The 14,576-nt window shown below is 42.7% G+C and overlaps 1 protein-coding gene across 6 annotated transcripts in view; it reads right to left on the bottom strand.

The window, feature by feature from the left end:
• The window catches only part of LOC117483951 (partitioning defective 3 homolog), a 284,671-nt gene that overhangs the window by 70,399 nt on the left and 199,696 nt on the right, over nucleotides 1-14,576 (bottom strand). For all 6 annotated transcript variants that reach the window (XM_034132308.1, XM_034132309.1, XM_034132305.1 and 3 more), the window contains one exon: nucleotides 3,579-3,695. In XM_034132308.1, coding sequence (XP_033988199.1) covers nucleotides 3,579-3,695 — 117 coding nt within the window. The remainder of the gene's footprint in view (nucleotides 1-3,578; nucleotides 3,696-14,576) is intronic.

The following is a 14,576-nucleotide window of genomic DNA, read 5'->3' on the forward strand; positions in this document are numbered from 1 at the left end:
CCAAACTGAATAAATCTCTCTGTTTATCCATCAAAGCTGTTTTTTTCCCCCAACAAATCCAACAGACTCCTTCTCCATATGTTTGTCAACGTGTAATCTACCCAAGGGAGGCGAGGGGAGACAAAGATGAAGGGGGTACGGGGGCTGTCTGTACTTTCAGACACACATTTTGAAGTCAACACTTAGAAGCTTGAAAACCTGCCTCTTCAATATGCATTGTTACCTTGGTAGATGAAACAGAATGCAATTGCTCTCTTACATTCTCATTGAGCCGCCTTGAATGGATTTTTTCCTTCTAATACCCCCTCACCAAAACATGTTCTATTGTTCTGGAGTGCAGATGGAGGACAGAATGTGTATGAATCTAATCAAAATGCATTAAATGAGCCTGCGTGCAGCTGTCTGTGCAGAATCGCAAACCACCGATAGGCCATCTTTTGTGTTGACACTTGGCCCATAACAGCATAATGTAATCACATAGATAATTGTCCAAGTTCCGTGGTGTTAATTCACAGTGTTAACAATCGCATTAACTTGCTGTAGGTATCAATATAATTACAAGCATAATCACACTTCCCAATCAGTTAATTGGAGCCTTCTTTGAACTCAATATGCAAATGAAACTCAAATAGGATACTGAAATAATGAGATGGTTTTACAAAGTGAAATGATAAAGATTGTACCACAATTACTGACAAAAATACTGAAAAAGAAGGATCTGCCTTAGAGGAAATTGCTTTATTTTATATACTGTAATAGTGAATGTAACCCGAACATGATGTAAGAGACAAACTTCTCATCATCTGAATCGAAGATCTTATCTATCAAGACTAATCCAAGTTTTCTGTTCGTCAATATGAATTGTGCTGACGGACGCACTCGAGAATCGCTGGTCAAGTGTTGTTTGTCCAGAGTCAGCAGGACATCAAACAACAAACAAGAGGAAGCAGGCCACTGTCGAGGATAAAAAAAAAACCAGTGATTTGCTGTGGTCTGGGAGTGGGTACAAGGAGAGTAGCAGTGGAGGGCTGGCCGCTGATTAGAAGCCAACCGGAGCCAAGCTGATAAGAGAGAATGGACATCATAATCAGCTGCCGCAGAGAAAGACAGAGTAAATGGAGTTCAGTTCAGGCGGAAAATGAAGAAGGAACATTGTCAGGTTGTCTTTGTGTGCATCCCTCTTTGGCTGGGAAAATATAGTTTCAGGGCTAACGTGCAGAGATAAGTCAGAGACTGATACAAGCTCCACCAACACCACCTGCCCTGTGTTTCTTTCTTTCTCTCTTCTCCCCCATGGCTTGCATGAATAAAGGCCATAGCCACGGAAACGGCTGCTTTCCAAGCCACCCAAGGTCCAATCACAGAGCTTGTTGTCTCCACAGTCCTCACAACATGAGCCAATCAGATAGGGGTGGCTTGGGTGCTGTCCACGGGCATAGAGACCAGCGTAATGGCTGCCACCGCTGTGCTGAACAAAGATTTCGATCAGTCTAGTAACCACAGGTTCTAATGTCGCCTTGATGAAGAACATGAAACAGTCAATCACAGGAGCTCTGTAAAACCTTCCAAACATTGGCAAAACAAATGCTGCTGATAACCGCTCTTCATCAAGTGGGTGCACTGCACTGTGCTCTGGCAATGAAGTCAAACTTAATGTACTCTTCTCCATCATCTTCAATCCATAACAGGCTGACAAGATATCAATGGAGGATAACATTTTTAATCAAAATAAAGGAGGTTGTGTCTGCAAGGACCGCAAGCCAAACCATAAATTGCATGAATCATATCAAGGTCAGAGTTTTAAATATATAACCGTAGCGGCCTTATTGCAGGCTAAAAAGGGCAGGTTTTATGAATTAATCTGTCTCACCTCTGCGCTGACTCCTATTTTGAATCACTAAAAGCCCCTGTCAAAACCGTCTGCTTGAATTAATGATCGCTAATGTCAGCCGCGCGGGGGGGTTTGGCTGGGTCCCATCCCGGGCCGTGCTGACGATTGCCAGCGTCGGAAACCCGTTACGGTCCGATCCATAATTTCATAGAGGCAATCTGAAATGGTCCTGTCTCAGTGTCAGCATGGAAATCAATCAGAGCATGTGCCTTGAGCAGAGAACTAAGACAATCAAACGTAGCACCTTGGGAGTGCAAAACAGTAGTGATACCCAAAAAATACAAGAAGTAATGGATTTCTGAGCTGTCGTCCTGCTGAACCCTAATGCTTTGAATATCGACTTGTCTTCATGGCAGGTTGGTTTATTATTACCCACCACGATTTCCCTCAGGACACCCTTTCCATTAACCGAGGGACAATCCTGGCCTGGCTGAGTGATGGGATTTGGGAACAGGTACAAAAATAAAGAATTAGGTTGCCCTCCTGCACCAGGAGCCAGGACCGGAGCTCACACATGCAGAACGGACACAAACAAGACAGGGAATGAGAACGTGCTGCAAGACCAAGTAGCAGACAAAGAAATTGGGTGACAGCAGTGAGAGAAAATAAGTTGGATTTAAATAGTGTGTGTGTGTGTTGGGGGGAGAGGCATGTACTCTACATATCTCATGCCCGCTGTGTGTCTGTGTTGATTCTGCTGCTCAGCTTGACAGGCGTTTGGGAGCTCCTCAAAGGGGACAGATCTGGATGGAGAGCCAGGCCCACCGGTCTCCAGGGTGCACTGAGGGAAATGTGTTGGGCCCTCAGCCAGAAGCGCTCGCACCCTCAGCACAGAGGACCATCATGGAAAGTCATAGTTGAATACCAAAAAGAAATGTGCTACAGCTTTTTGAGCAAGGCCTCCAGATGTTCCATTCAGCAAGGGAGAGGGCCTTTGTGAGCCTTTTTGTTGCGTGTGCACTTGTTTGTGTTTGTGTGCATTTGAGACAGCCATCCATCCTTCTCTCATCCATCCTCCCTTCGTCGTAAGAGGGAGCGGTATCAAGCTCTATTGTTTCTATTCAATTAGCTGTCATTACCAATGGCAGTTTGATTACTGAGTTCATTTGGCTGCTTGAGAACAATGGAGGCAGCAAGCTGTCTTTTCATTCACCCTGCCACCAATATTGTCTTCGCTGCTGGAGAGAATTAAATGGGGCTTGTCTTTGAGGGATGAGGTGCACGCGGCAAAACCAATGCCTCGCCTTATTCTTCTGGACGTCATGATGTCCACGAACACCAGAGGACACAGAGCCAAGAGGGGCGGATTAGAAGGAAGGCGTATTCCAGAGCGATTAACAACCTGGTCGAGCTGCAGGAGAAGACAAATGCAGAGCTATATCGATTTCACTATTATAATGAGCACCATTCAATCATGCCAAATCCACAGGGGCCTACGAGCACCATTAAGAGGTCAGCGCCTCTGAATGGCACGGCCAACAACAATCCATAAATGATCTATTTAATGTACTGATATAAAAGAAAGGGACATTTGACAAATTGACATCCGAGTACTTTCCCAGAACTTCCCAACCTTGCTCTGCCATTTTGCTAATTAGTTAGTTTGCTCATTTTCTGGTCAGCAGTGGGTTTTTTCTTCGTTCAGCTGGGTCCTAATTGTTTGAGCTTTAAGCGAGCCAAGACTCACCTCTCTTGTTCCAGCCTCATCCGCTGGGTCTCGTCCTCTGACGCCTGCATGTCCTCAGCTTTAGATTTACTGGAGCCCTTCCTCTCCATCTTGTCTCCTGGTCGCTGTTTTCCAAACCTGAGTTAAAGAGAAGTCAGAGAAGATTTAATTGAGGCCCAGACTTTAATAATTTCCAACCTAATATGGATATTTTTCTTTCCACAGCAGCATGTCTCTTCTTTGTCCGGGGAAATTCAGGTGAAATACTCGGTAGGAAATTAAAGTGTCAAACTGTCAAAATCTTCAGGTGGGGTTTACAGTGAGAAGACAGCACAGGAGGAGTCTCCCCAGGCTCCCATTCGTTATTGAAAGAAAAAACATGGCCTTTTTCATATAAATGCAATCAAAATGCATCAAGCCATATCAAAAGATAACAGAATTCCCTCCCTGCCGATGCACATGCAGGACAGCAGAAAGATTCAGTGTGTCTGAAATGTAGAAAATGGCAGAAAATCCAGTTCTTTTTAAAAGAGGATCAGCTCCACATTCCTCCCTGAGCTGTGGAGTTTACTTAGAATGATCGGAGCAGTGACAGCTCATGATTTAGTTTTCGAGGAGGGAACAAACTACCTCCAACCAGGCAGTATGTAAGTGGAGGAAACAGCCGAGCTCGCCGGCATCATTTGTAACTTTCTATGCAGTGTCGCAAACTTTTACATTTTAATGACGGGAGTGACAAACCAGTGGCAGTAAATCCGTTACAGCTTTACAACGAGGTGAGAATAAGCCAAGCCAATGATCGTAAATTCCTCGGGTCCACATAGCCTGGTGCAAGGCGAATAAATGACGGGCTGACAGGGGTGTGAGAAAATGATGAGGAATAGGAGGCATGCAGTTGACAGGGAGTACAGTACATGTGCAGACACACACACACACACACACACACACACACACACACACACACACACACACACACACACACACACACACACACACACAACACACACACACACACACACACACACACACACACACACAACACACACACACACACACACACACACACACACACAACACACACACACACACACACACACACACACACACACACACACACACACACACACACACACACACACACACACACACACACACACCAACACACACACACACCACACACACACACACACACCCACACTCTAGAAATAAAGGGTAAACTCTCTGATGAGACAGAACAGGAAAGGCAACATCATAAAAGTATGATGTCATTTCCTGCCGCTCCACAAATGTTGCCAGCTGTGCAGGAAGAGCGATGTGTCAGGATACAGAAGAAGGAAGTAATACAGACAGATATTTAGGCACATGATGGCCATGTTGCACAGGGAGATGGAAGCCAATATGTATATACACAGTATATACAGTGTTACTCTGGTTCTCAATATGTATGTGCACGGTGTATATGGGGAATAACCATTGGAACACCATGTTTACAAGTAGTATGATAAGCAAACAAATCCAGCATTTCTTTAGGTAACAGTTTGTCAGGTTGGCACCAATTCAATGATTGTTAAGACAAGGCAATATATGAAAGTATATGTGCATGAGGGGACGAAATAAGAAAGTCAATAAATATAATCACAGTAAAGGACTGGAATTGTATTGATTGTTTGTATTTCATAACGTGACTGGATGTTGTTGTATCGTACACACAGACATTGATTATGATGTTCCACGTGGGATTTCTGTGCGGCCCTTTTCAATTGTACACAGAGAAACAGGAGAAATCATTAAGCCCTGCATCAATCCTAGTTTATTTTTTACCTTCCTCATAGTGGAGCTTTATTTGACAGTTTAAAAACTTTCCCTGAAAGTTACAAATAATTACATCAGACAAGGCTGACTTTCGGCCGGAGGAAGTGAATATATTCATGAAATGGGAGAGTGTTTCCCTTTACATTAAAAGCAGCCTAGGACCTTTGTGTATATGCTTTCTCTTTGCAGTGGCTGATTTGGAATTGTAATGTTCTTGCATGTGCTGTGGCCTGGTAGGGGATCCTGCTCTGTGGTTGCACAGAGTGCCCAGGAGAGGCCAAGAGAGATATGTGGGTGCTTTTGTAGCACAGATAGCATACATTACCTGATTAATTAATCAACAAATGGCTCTAGTAAGGCATAAAACTCAAGGCTGGGGCTGGGAATGCTAATAATAGTAAGCCTGCTATCTATCACCAGGGCAGGTGACAGCTTCCCTTGCCACACTTCAAGGACTTTCATTAACTTCCCGAGGAAAATTCACCTTCCTCCTTTCCTCTTCCAATATTTTTCACAGTCTCTTCTTGACCGCCCCCCCGAAAAACTGAAAATAACCATAGGGGAGACAAACTGCTGCCCTCAACTTTTTTCTTCTTCTGAATCAACATCAATACGTTGAGGGGATTTGTCATAGTAAAACATATTGGCGGATTAGACTGAGCAGCATTTCCCATATGAAAGGCTATTCCCCCATCGCCGGTGGCCTTAGAAGGAGGGCCCACATCAAAGCAAAAGGCGGAGGAAAGGGACGATACTACCAGAGCTATGAGAAGACTATCGGGACACTTGCTGATTCGAAACATGGCTCTGCCCTTCACATGAACAGCCTGAGCCCTGCCAGTGGGGACCGTGGTGGAACACAGGATTAGACACCAAACCTCCACTGTAACCCAAATGTAATATTACTACACTGAACATTTTCTCAGCGCGAACATACGGAAAGTCCCTGGTACCAGTCTGTGTGTACAAACTGCAAACTGTATTGACTTTCATACCGGTCTCTGGAATATAAGTGTCTCATTTGAGAAACGAGTGGAATCCAATAAAAAAACAGTAATGAGTTTATGAGTGTCGAGGGGGGGGAGGAGAAACTCGGCTGTTTGTGTAAAACTCTTGAGCCAGTATTGGCATCCTGGCATATATTGGCGCTGGCATCAGGATAGTTGCATCGAGAGTGAGGTTGATGAGGCTTAATAATAAGATATTGATTGGCAGCCGCAACTCATGAGTAGAATGACAATGGAGTAACTACAGTACATCTTGCAATGTTGGAAAGGGAACTTGTTTGGGCCTAAAAGTTTCACCAATTTATTTGTAATATGGCTGAATTGTAGGATAATTACATTTTTAAATAGCTATAGGAGACATTGATTCTGGCCTTGAGAACAGTAAGAAGAGTCAATAGAAGAGTGAGGGTTACGTAATGTCTCTATTTTACAGAAGAAAACAAAGGAGTAGAATCGAGTGTGTGAGAGAGAAACTCCCTATGGAGGGAACTTTGGGATTTTAACCTTTGAAAGAACAATAAAGGGAAACCCAAAAAAACATAATAAGACCACTTTAAGCATTCACTTACTACACATTTTCTCTGCATCTTTGAATTAATATTATCCTGTGAAATAGCTCTTGATAATAACTTGTGATGGCCACTATTTGAGCAACAGCTGGACCTCAAATCTCTATTATATCCAGGTAAACAATGATATGCTATTTACATTCTCATAAAGCTCTAATCTTATTTTTCCATTTCAGTTCAACAGACCAAAGCTCTGTTTAATGATCCGTTCCTAAGCATTTATCTCACTGAGGCAAACCCCAGATGAGAGTGATGAATACACAAATGCAGAGGGGCCTTCAAAAGGAAAATAACGATGGTGAGGAGAGATATAGATCGCACAACCACCTGGCCTGGGTAGACAGGCATTGAGTTAAGATTACAGGAGCACAAACACAAAAGCTGAGCAAGATGCAGATTTGATCAGTGGAATAGTGATTTTTAGACTAACATATGCAGGGGATATTTATAACCTTTAGGTTGCATGAGCTGCTCTGTGCATCCATCACAGTGTTGCCCTGATAATGTCTGAATTGGCCATCAAACCTCATTTGGGTGGTGTGTAATTTAACATGTGTCAGTCATATAAAATATATGCTTTATTAATGTTATGATGGCCACTGATGTGATGAAACATTGAGAGGGAAATTGAAGTGTTCAATCAAAGTGTCATGCCTGCTGACAACATCTCATAAAAGCAAACGTTAAGGGTATTACTAAGTAGCGGGCTTTGTTGTACTGTGTGTGTCTGTTTTCACTATAAAGGAAGTTAGTAAATAGGTACTCCATTCATTTTGATACATCCTCATATATCACAGAAAACAGAAGGGTTTATACCACTAACAGTGGACGCCTCATACATCATCTTTATCGATTTACAGGGTAATAATACTTCAAGGCTGCAGACCAACAGAGGAATAAAAAGTCAAAGACAGAATTTCCAAGGAGTGAGAAAAAGTAAATTATGCAAAGCCTCAAAGCCACTTTGATTGTTACAATCATTTAATCTGGGGAGTAGATTTGAGAGAAGTTAATCTGTTTTGACATCTCCTGTGGGGAATTTGTGGTTTGCTCTCGGGAAGTTGCTGACTTAGGGAGAGAGGACAGCAGAAATAGCTGACTATTCCTCCTTCTAAAATGTTGTGTATTTTTCAGAGCGAGTGCGGGGAAGTGATGGACCACCTGGTTTGACCTCCCACATGAAGCGGTAAATCTTTTGGCATTAGTCAAATCTGCAAATGGAACAGGTGAGCCAGAAAGAAAAAGTGACTGCATCTATCAATTTGAGTAAGCGATGAGAAGATAATTTCAAGGGCAGACAGAGAGAATCATTATGGTTTCTGCTCGGCCAACCTGAAAGTGAATCCAAATCTCCTATGGCAAAGTCCCCCGCAGACGTCTGATGTTGAGTCGGAGCCCCATCCCCCAAAACTGTATTGGTCGCAGTTGGGAAAAAATAAATAACTATGCCTCCACCCACTGCATTTCATGGTGATATTCTTTAAAGTACCATAATGTTTTTTCTTCTCTCAAAGAAGAATCAAGAGAAGTTATTATCATTTTATTGATGGTAAAAGTACACAACAGGGAGTAAAGACTAGCACATACCCACACACAAACAAACACACCTTTTCCTGTACAATGCAAGGGCATGTCAATATTACACATTGCATGATTCCTTCACATTGTTTCACCTGGGGCAAAACCATGACAGTTGCATGTCATTTTAATAGTGCATTGTTAGGAAGGTCAGGCTGTCATCCTTCTCTCTAGCTAAGTGCTGTTGCAGCTGTGGTGAGTAAACACTCTCTATCTGGGGTGAGACACACAGATGCCTTGTAAAAAAAGTAAATCCAATAAGACAGTCAGAGAAAGAAAAAGGGAGAGTATTTTCTTTCTTCCCTGGGAATCACATTCTGACCCAGCGATCGTTAACATGCATTAAAGGGGCATTTGTAATCATCGAGTGGCCTTAGTGGTTTCCAGGGACACCAGCCCCAGAGAGGTACAGGAGGATGTTCTCCCGTCATCCACCCAGACTCCAGCTACCGGCAGCCGATTATCCCTCTCCCTGCGGAACTCATTATCCGCAACCTGTAATGTCACTCCGGCTAAACCAGACCTTTTTAAAACTACTATTTGATGCATCTTCAGAAAAGCCGTTTCCTTTAAAGTGTAAGGAACACTGGAACCAGAGATTCATCAATGAATGTGTAGAGTAAGGTAGCACCACCTTTGGGTTTTCACCATCATGATCAAAATAACACAAGCCTTAATGCAGTTTCACATTCCACTGCCTTTTACAAAGACTCTGCCACTTACAGGTCACAGCCAGATATGACATCTCTGCGCTTTCACCTCATTGGACAAGGGCTGGCGCACAGTGAACCAATCGATTTACTTTTAAAGAAAGGGGGGGGGGGGATTGGGCTGCTGTTGATTGGCTGCAGCTTTAGAGGGATGATAGGCCCGATTCCTCCAGCAATGGTGTGAAAACAGTGGGGAAGGGTACAGGAGGAGGGAGGATGGGAGTTGAAATGGTTCATGCCGGGTGGGAAAGCAGCGTGTCGCGAACCGCGGAGGCATGACATGCATTTATTCATGACATCAGGCCTAGGCCCAGCAGGGGGACTACAGGGAGAAATGATTCTCACCAGATACTTCTACGCATCTTAGGTCTCCCAGCAGAGCAAAGGAGACAGGTTCAAGGATGTTCCGTTTCAGTGATGCTCAACATAGTCTTTGCAAAAATAATGGGAACAAAATTACAGGTACATCCTTTGATGTCATCTCACATCATTGTATTTAAATGACAGTCTTTTTCCCAACAAATATTGCCTTTTCTCACCTGTTTACCATAAAAAGGTTATTGTATGGAAATCAAGATTTTCTGGCAGGAATATAGATGCATGGAAATTGATGCTTTTCTACCGGTCAGAATAGTTTTATTGTTAAATTTATATTTTCTGTCCCTAGCCGTGTCAGTTATTATTTCCTGTTATTTCTGCAACTTTGACAGTCAGGTCTTTCATCTGTTTATTCTCTTTTTCGCACGTCCATATAAGGATTTATCTTCATGGCTTGCTGTGTTTTTCTTTCAAGTTGTTCCACTTATCTGAGTCTATATGTGTGTCTAATGGCCAGATCAACAACTGCATTCCACCGCTGGTATAGATGTTACGAGACATAAATAGCCAAACACAAACAGAGCCTCACCAACAAAACTCCAAAGGAAAGAGGAGTAAGACACAAAAGAGTGTTTAGTATTCAATCCTACATATATTTTATCGTACTTCTACTATGTTTGTTTATGTCATTATTTGTGAAAGTGTGTGTGAGTGGGAGGAAGGTACGATACATTTTCCAAATTCCAGCAACATAGTTAATCCGCTTTTATTAAAAACGTTTTTTTCTAGCCACAAAGAGAATTTAAACACATAGAGCTGCGTCAAAGTGATTGGCTGAAGATGTTCCCTGCTTTTAAACTAACACTATAAGCATCAAAGTGATTGTTGAACTGAATAAGGTTATATGTGTGTGGGAAGAGAGTATGTCTGTCTACAACAAAAAGTTATTGCATGTGTGTGGGTTTGTGTGTTTGAAAGAAGAAAAAATAACAGCATTCATCTGTTTTCTGTGTGCCAATTATTCATATTTAAGCAATTGTAGGCAGTTCACACAAGCACCTGTGTGTGTGTGTGTGTGTGTGTGTGTGTGTGTGTGTGTGTGTGTGTGTGTGTGTGTGTGTGTGTGTTTATTTGTGTGTGCCTGTATATCAAGGGACAACTTGGCTTTTCCATATTTCAAACAGCCTGTGCAATACAAAGGACGAGGCCCAGCGCAACATGATTGCCTTTAATGTTTCACATAAATCACTGAGTTATGTGTGTGCATGGGTTTGTGTGTGTGCGTGCGTGTGTGCGTGGGAATAGGGGAGGGGTGCGTTTGCACTCGCTCAGAGGAACATTTCAAAGCCATGACACCCCTGATTAAAGCCTCTCATTACAACACAAATAAACAGTCCAAACACATTCATACAGCCATTTGTTAAAGTGTATGAGCGCAGTGAGGGGGGAGTTTCTGAAGGGCAATTTACATAGAAACACTTGAGAAGCTGCGAGGGAAGTTCAGGTGTTGGGTTTGGCATTGTGTGTGTGTGTATGCGAGTTGGTATTTATCACTTTTTGGGGACATACATCTGTTTACACCTCTGTGCGTGAGGGCATTTTGATCAGGCAAAGGCATCACTCTTCACACTTTATTTGTCTCCCTTTATGTTTAGACAAACTCATAATGAGTTGCCAAATGCCTTTGCTAGCCACAACCAATGCACACCCAAACATAAACATGATCTCACAAGCTCATTTACATATAGCCAGTCACAGTTAGCTAATGCTTAACCAACTTAGCCCACAGGGTTGCAGGAATGGCAATGAGGAAACTGGGAGAGAGGGGAGGGAGGATGGGAGGGGGCAGTGTTGTGGTTTCTCAGTGGAAGAGCTACAGTAGGTGGCTCAGGCTGTGACCTAGATTCAGTACGGCACACTGCATTCCTAATGGGCCATTTTGATCAGTGCCACTCTCTGTATCCTCAGCTAGGCGGCTGCCACATGCCTCAAAGACAAAAACTCAGCATTTTGCAAACACAGCATCTAAAGAATGCTCAGCTGTTTTAATGATGCCAACCGGAATTGTGGATGTGGAAGAACCACAGCAGGGAAACAGTGCAGGATTTTGGGATAGCTATACAAATACCACTCGTGTCAAAAAACATTCACTGATAATAGGTATGGTTATTTATTTACAGCTGATTTCCTTTTGTATAACTGAAAACCAGTAAGGTGTGCACTGTATGTGAGAAGAAATAGTTTATTATTATTATTGTCGTCATGCAGGTTTACCTCAAATATTATTTTACCTTCTCAGGCCTCTTTTCTTCTAATTTGTGTTTTGATAACTCTTCGCTTCGCACACTTATTTCCCGTGTAATTTAAGGTGTGTTTTGTGACGCCCCAAATGCCTGAATTCCAAGGTGCTCACCTAAAGAACAGGCGAGGGGGAAACGTGAGGCAGGTTTTCTGTCTCGTAAACGTCAGACTTTAAAATACAGGCATGGACACACACCGGGCCCAGCAGAGCCGCTGATCCGTGATATACATCCCTCCCAGCATTCAGAGGGAGACGAGAGAGGTCTTTCTGTCAATGCCACAATGAATCTCCAGGGCAGCTGGGAGGGAGGAGGGGTGAGGGATGGGGCGGATATATGGAAGAAGAGAGGGAGGGAGTGACAGTAATTGTGAGTAAAGTGAGGATGAGGGAGAATAGGAACCCCATGGATAGTGACTGTACATCACAAACAGGTTAAATAAATAACCCTCGACACTCCCCCTCAGTCTCCTGTGGTATCAAACTGCTGGTTCTCCAAAGCAAATTCAATTATAAGCAGACCTATGTATGTCAAATTAAAAACTTGCTATATGCAGCAAGTCAAGAAATCATTTATATAACCGTAGCACAATTACTGTAAACAAATGAGGCAGCGAGATCAATAAGATCATGTGCAGCCTCTACCCTTACTCCATAAGTCATTTTTGATTGCAGACACGCAGAAGGATATCTGTAATTTATAGCACGAACAAAAAGGATGGGTGTTTTGGGAAAAGATCACTTTCACACATTAAATAATCAAGTAAAGCAAGAAAGAAAACCTTATTGATCAAAGGAAAAACATCCTACTGCAGAGGGGCTTATGGGAAACTTGGGATATTAATACCAGCGGTATGAAACTCCAATCAACCATGACAAACTACCATTTTGAAGTTGATATACAACTGACACCAGACAATACAATAAGGGATCAATATTACGGACAACAGGGCCAATATTGGGACATTTTGTAAAACTCAAGATTAAATGCAGTGTATACAACATCCAATGCCAAATGTCATTGGACGCCCACTATGGACCTTAGTCCTATATACAATATGCTGGATCTACAATTAAAAATGTCAATGGCCAGAATTTACAAAGCACCTTTCTATCTTCACAAGACAAATTGCATTATAATTTGCCTCTCATTCACCCAAATCACATTCATATTTTCCCATTTGGCGTAGCTAAAAGATCCTATAGAGAATCCCTACTAGTTCCCTGGAGGAGCCGGGGATCAAATTGCCAACACTGTGATACAAAATGAGCCCAAAGGTGCCCAAGTTCAACTTATCAAGTGCTAACCCAGACTGTTGGATCTGCAGCTGGAAATATGACCTGCTATGTAATGTTGTGGACTGTTCAGTCCTTTATCACACATTCCTTCTCTCTCCCTCAGCTTTGCATTCACCTCCTTCCTGAATCACTAACTAGAGGAAGTTTACACATGTTGGTATGGCAGTGAGAGCCCAATTAAGATTCCTACATGACAAACATAGAGAGGAACGAAATCCTGATCCAGCCATGGAGTAATTCTCCATTTCTCTGACACTTTCAACAAAGACAGAAAAGAAGATCAGACTGGGAACGAGAGGGAGAAAGAGAGGGGAGGAAAAAATAGACAATTTCACTTTACATGCCGAACACATGTCGAGACGCTGACAGAACAAGAGGAATACGGTTCCTGGCTTTAATTGGTTGCCTTTGATGGAAATCAGAAGTGTAATTCAACATCGATTGATATTACCTTTGTAATTCTAAAGCAATTGTCCATGTTTTATCTTCCTTGTCTTCACTGTGAGTGTTTCTCTCCCTATACCCACCCTCTCACTCACATGTTAAGGGGTGTGCACACATCAGCAGGTGGGAACTCAGTGGATGGGAAAGGTCATTTCAGCCAAAGGCCTCGATTTCATTACATGCTAAGCCTAGTGGATGGGTGAGCAGACTAGCAATGAGTAGTCCTGTAGCAGGCAGCCCACTTCATTTGCATAGCGCATAGGGGGAAATAAATAGGTTCTCCACTGTGTATTTCACACCTCTGTTTCTGTAATATCAAGCATGCTTTGCATCCCTAATTCAACGTATCCTTTTTCTCCCAAGAGCAAAACATACAGTTGATATGGTTTATTATTGGGGGTGTATTAGTGATTTATTTGTACTATTTAGAAAAAACTAAATGGGATTGTGCTGTTGTCAGATCTTTGTCTGTGTCTTTAATGTTTTCTCATTATTTCTAAATCTGCCTGTCCTCGGAGAGTCGACTCGCATTGCAACAGTCTTTTTCTGATTGATCAAAGCGATCTGGGCCAGAGTGAAAAAATATCATCAAAGGGGAACCAAAGTATCTTAAAGTGTGAAAAACAAATATCAAATGGAGAGGGAGGAAGTGAAGGCAAATCCGACAGTTTCAGTTTGGAGCATCAGGGTTGATTAAAGGAGAGACAATAAGGGGAGGGTAAGATGGAGACTAAAGTCAGACAAATAGCTAAAGTGTTAAGAGAAAGGAGAACGTGTTGGAAGAGAGAAAGACTAGGAGCCTTGGGTTTCCATTGGTGGTTCTGGGTCCACTGGGGCTGGATCATTAGTAGTCAGTGGCCTGGTAGAGTATGGAGGGGTGCACTGCTACACTTAATTTGAGCTCTTTAATAACACACTTTATGAATTCAGTCATGTTTGCAGCCCCCTGCCTGAGACGCAGCGTGAGAGACATCGGTGTATCT

This window comes from Trematomus bernacchii, unplaced genomic scaffold, assembly GCF_902827165.1.
Source record: "Trematomus bernacchii unplaced genomic scaffold, fTreBer1.1, whole genome shotgun sequence".
Taxonomy (NCBI): Eukaryota; Metazoa; Chordata; class Actinopteri; order Perciformes; family Nototheniidae; genus Trematomus; species Trematomus bernacchii.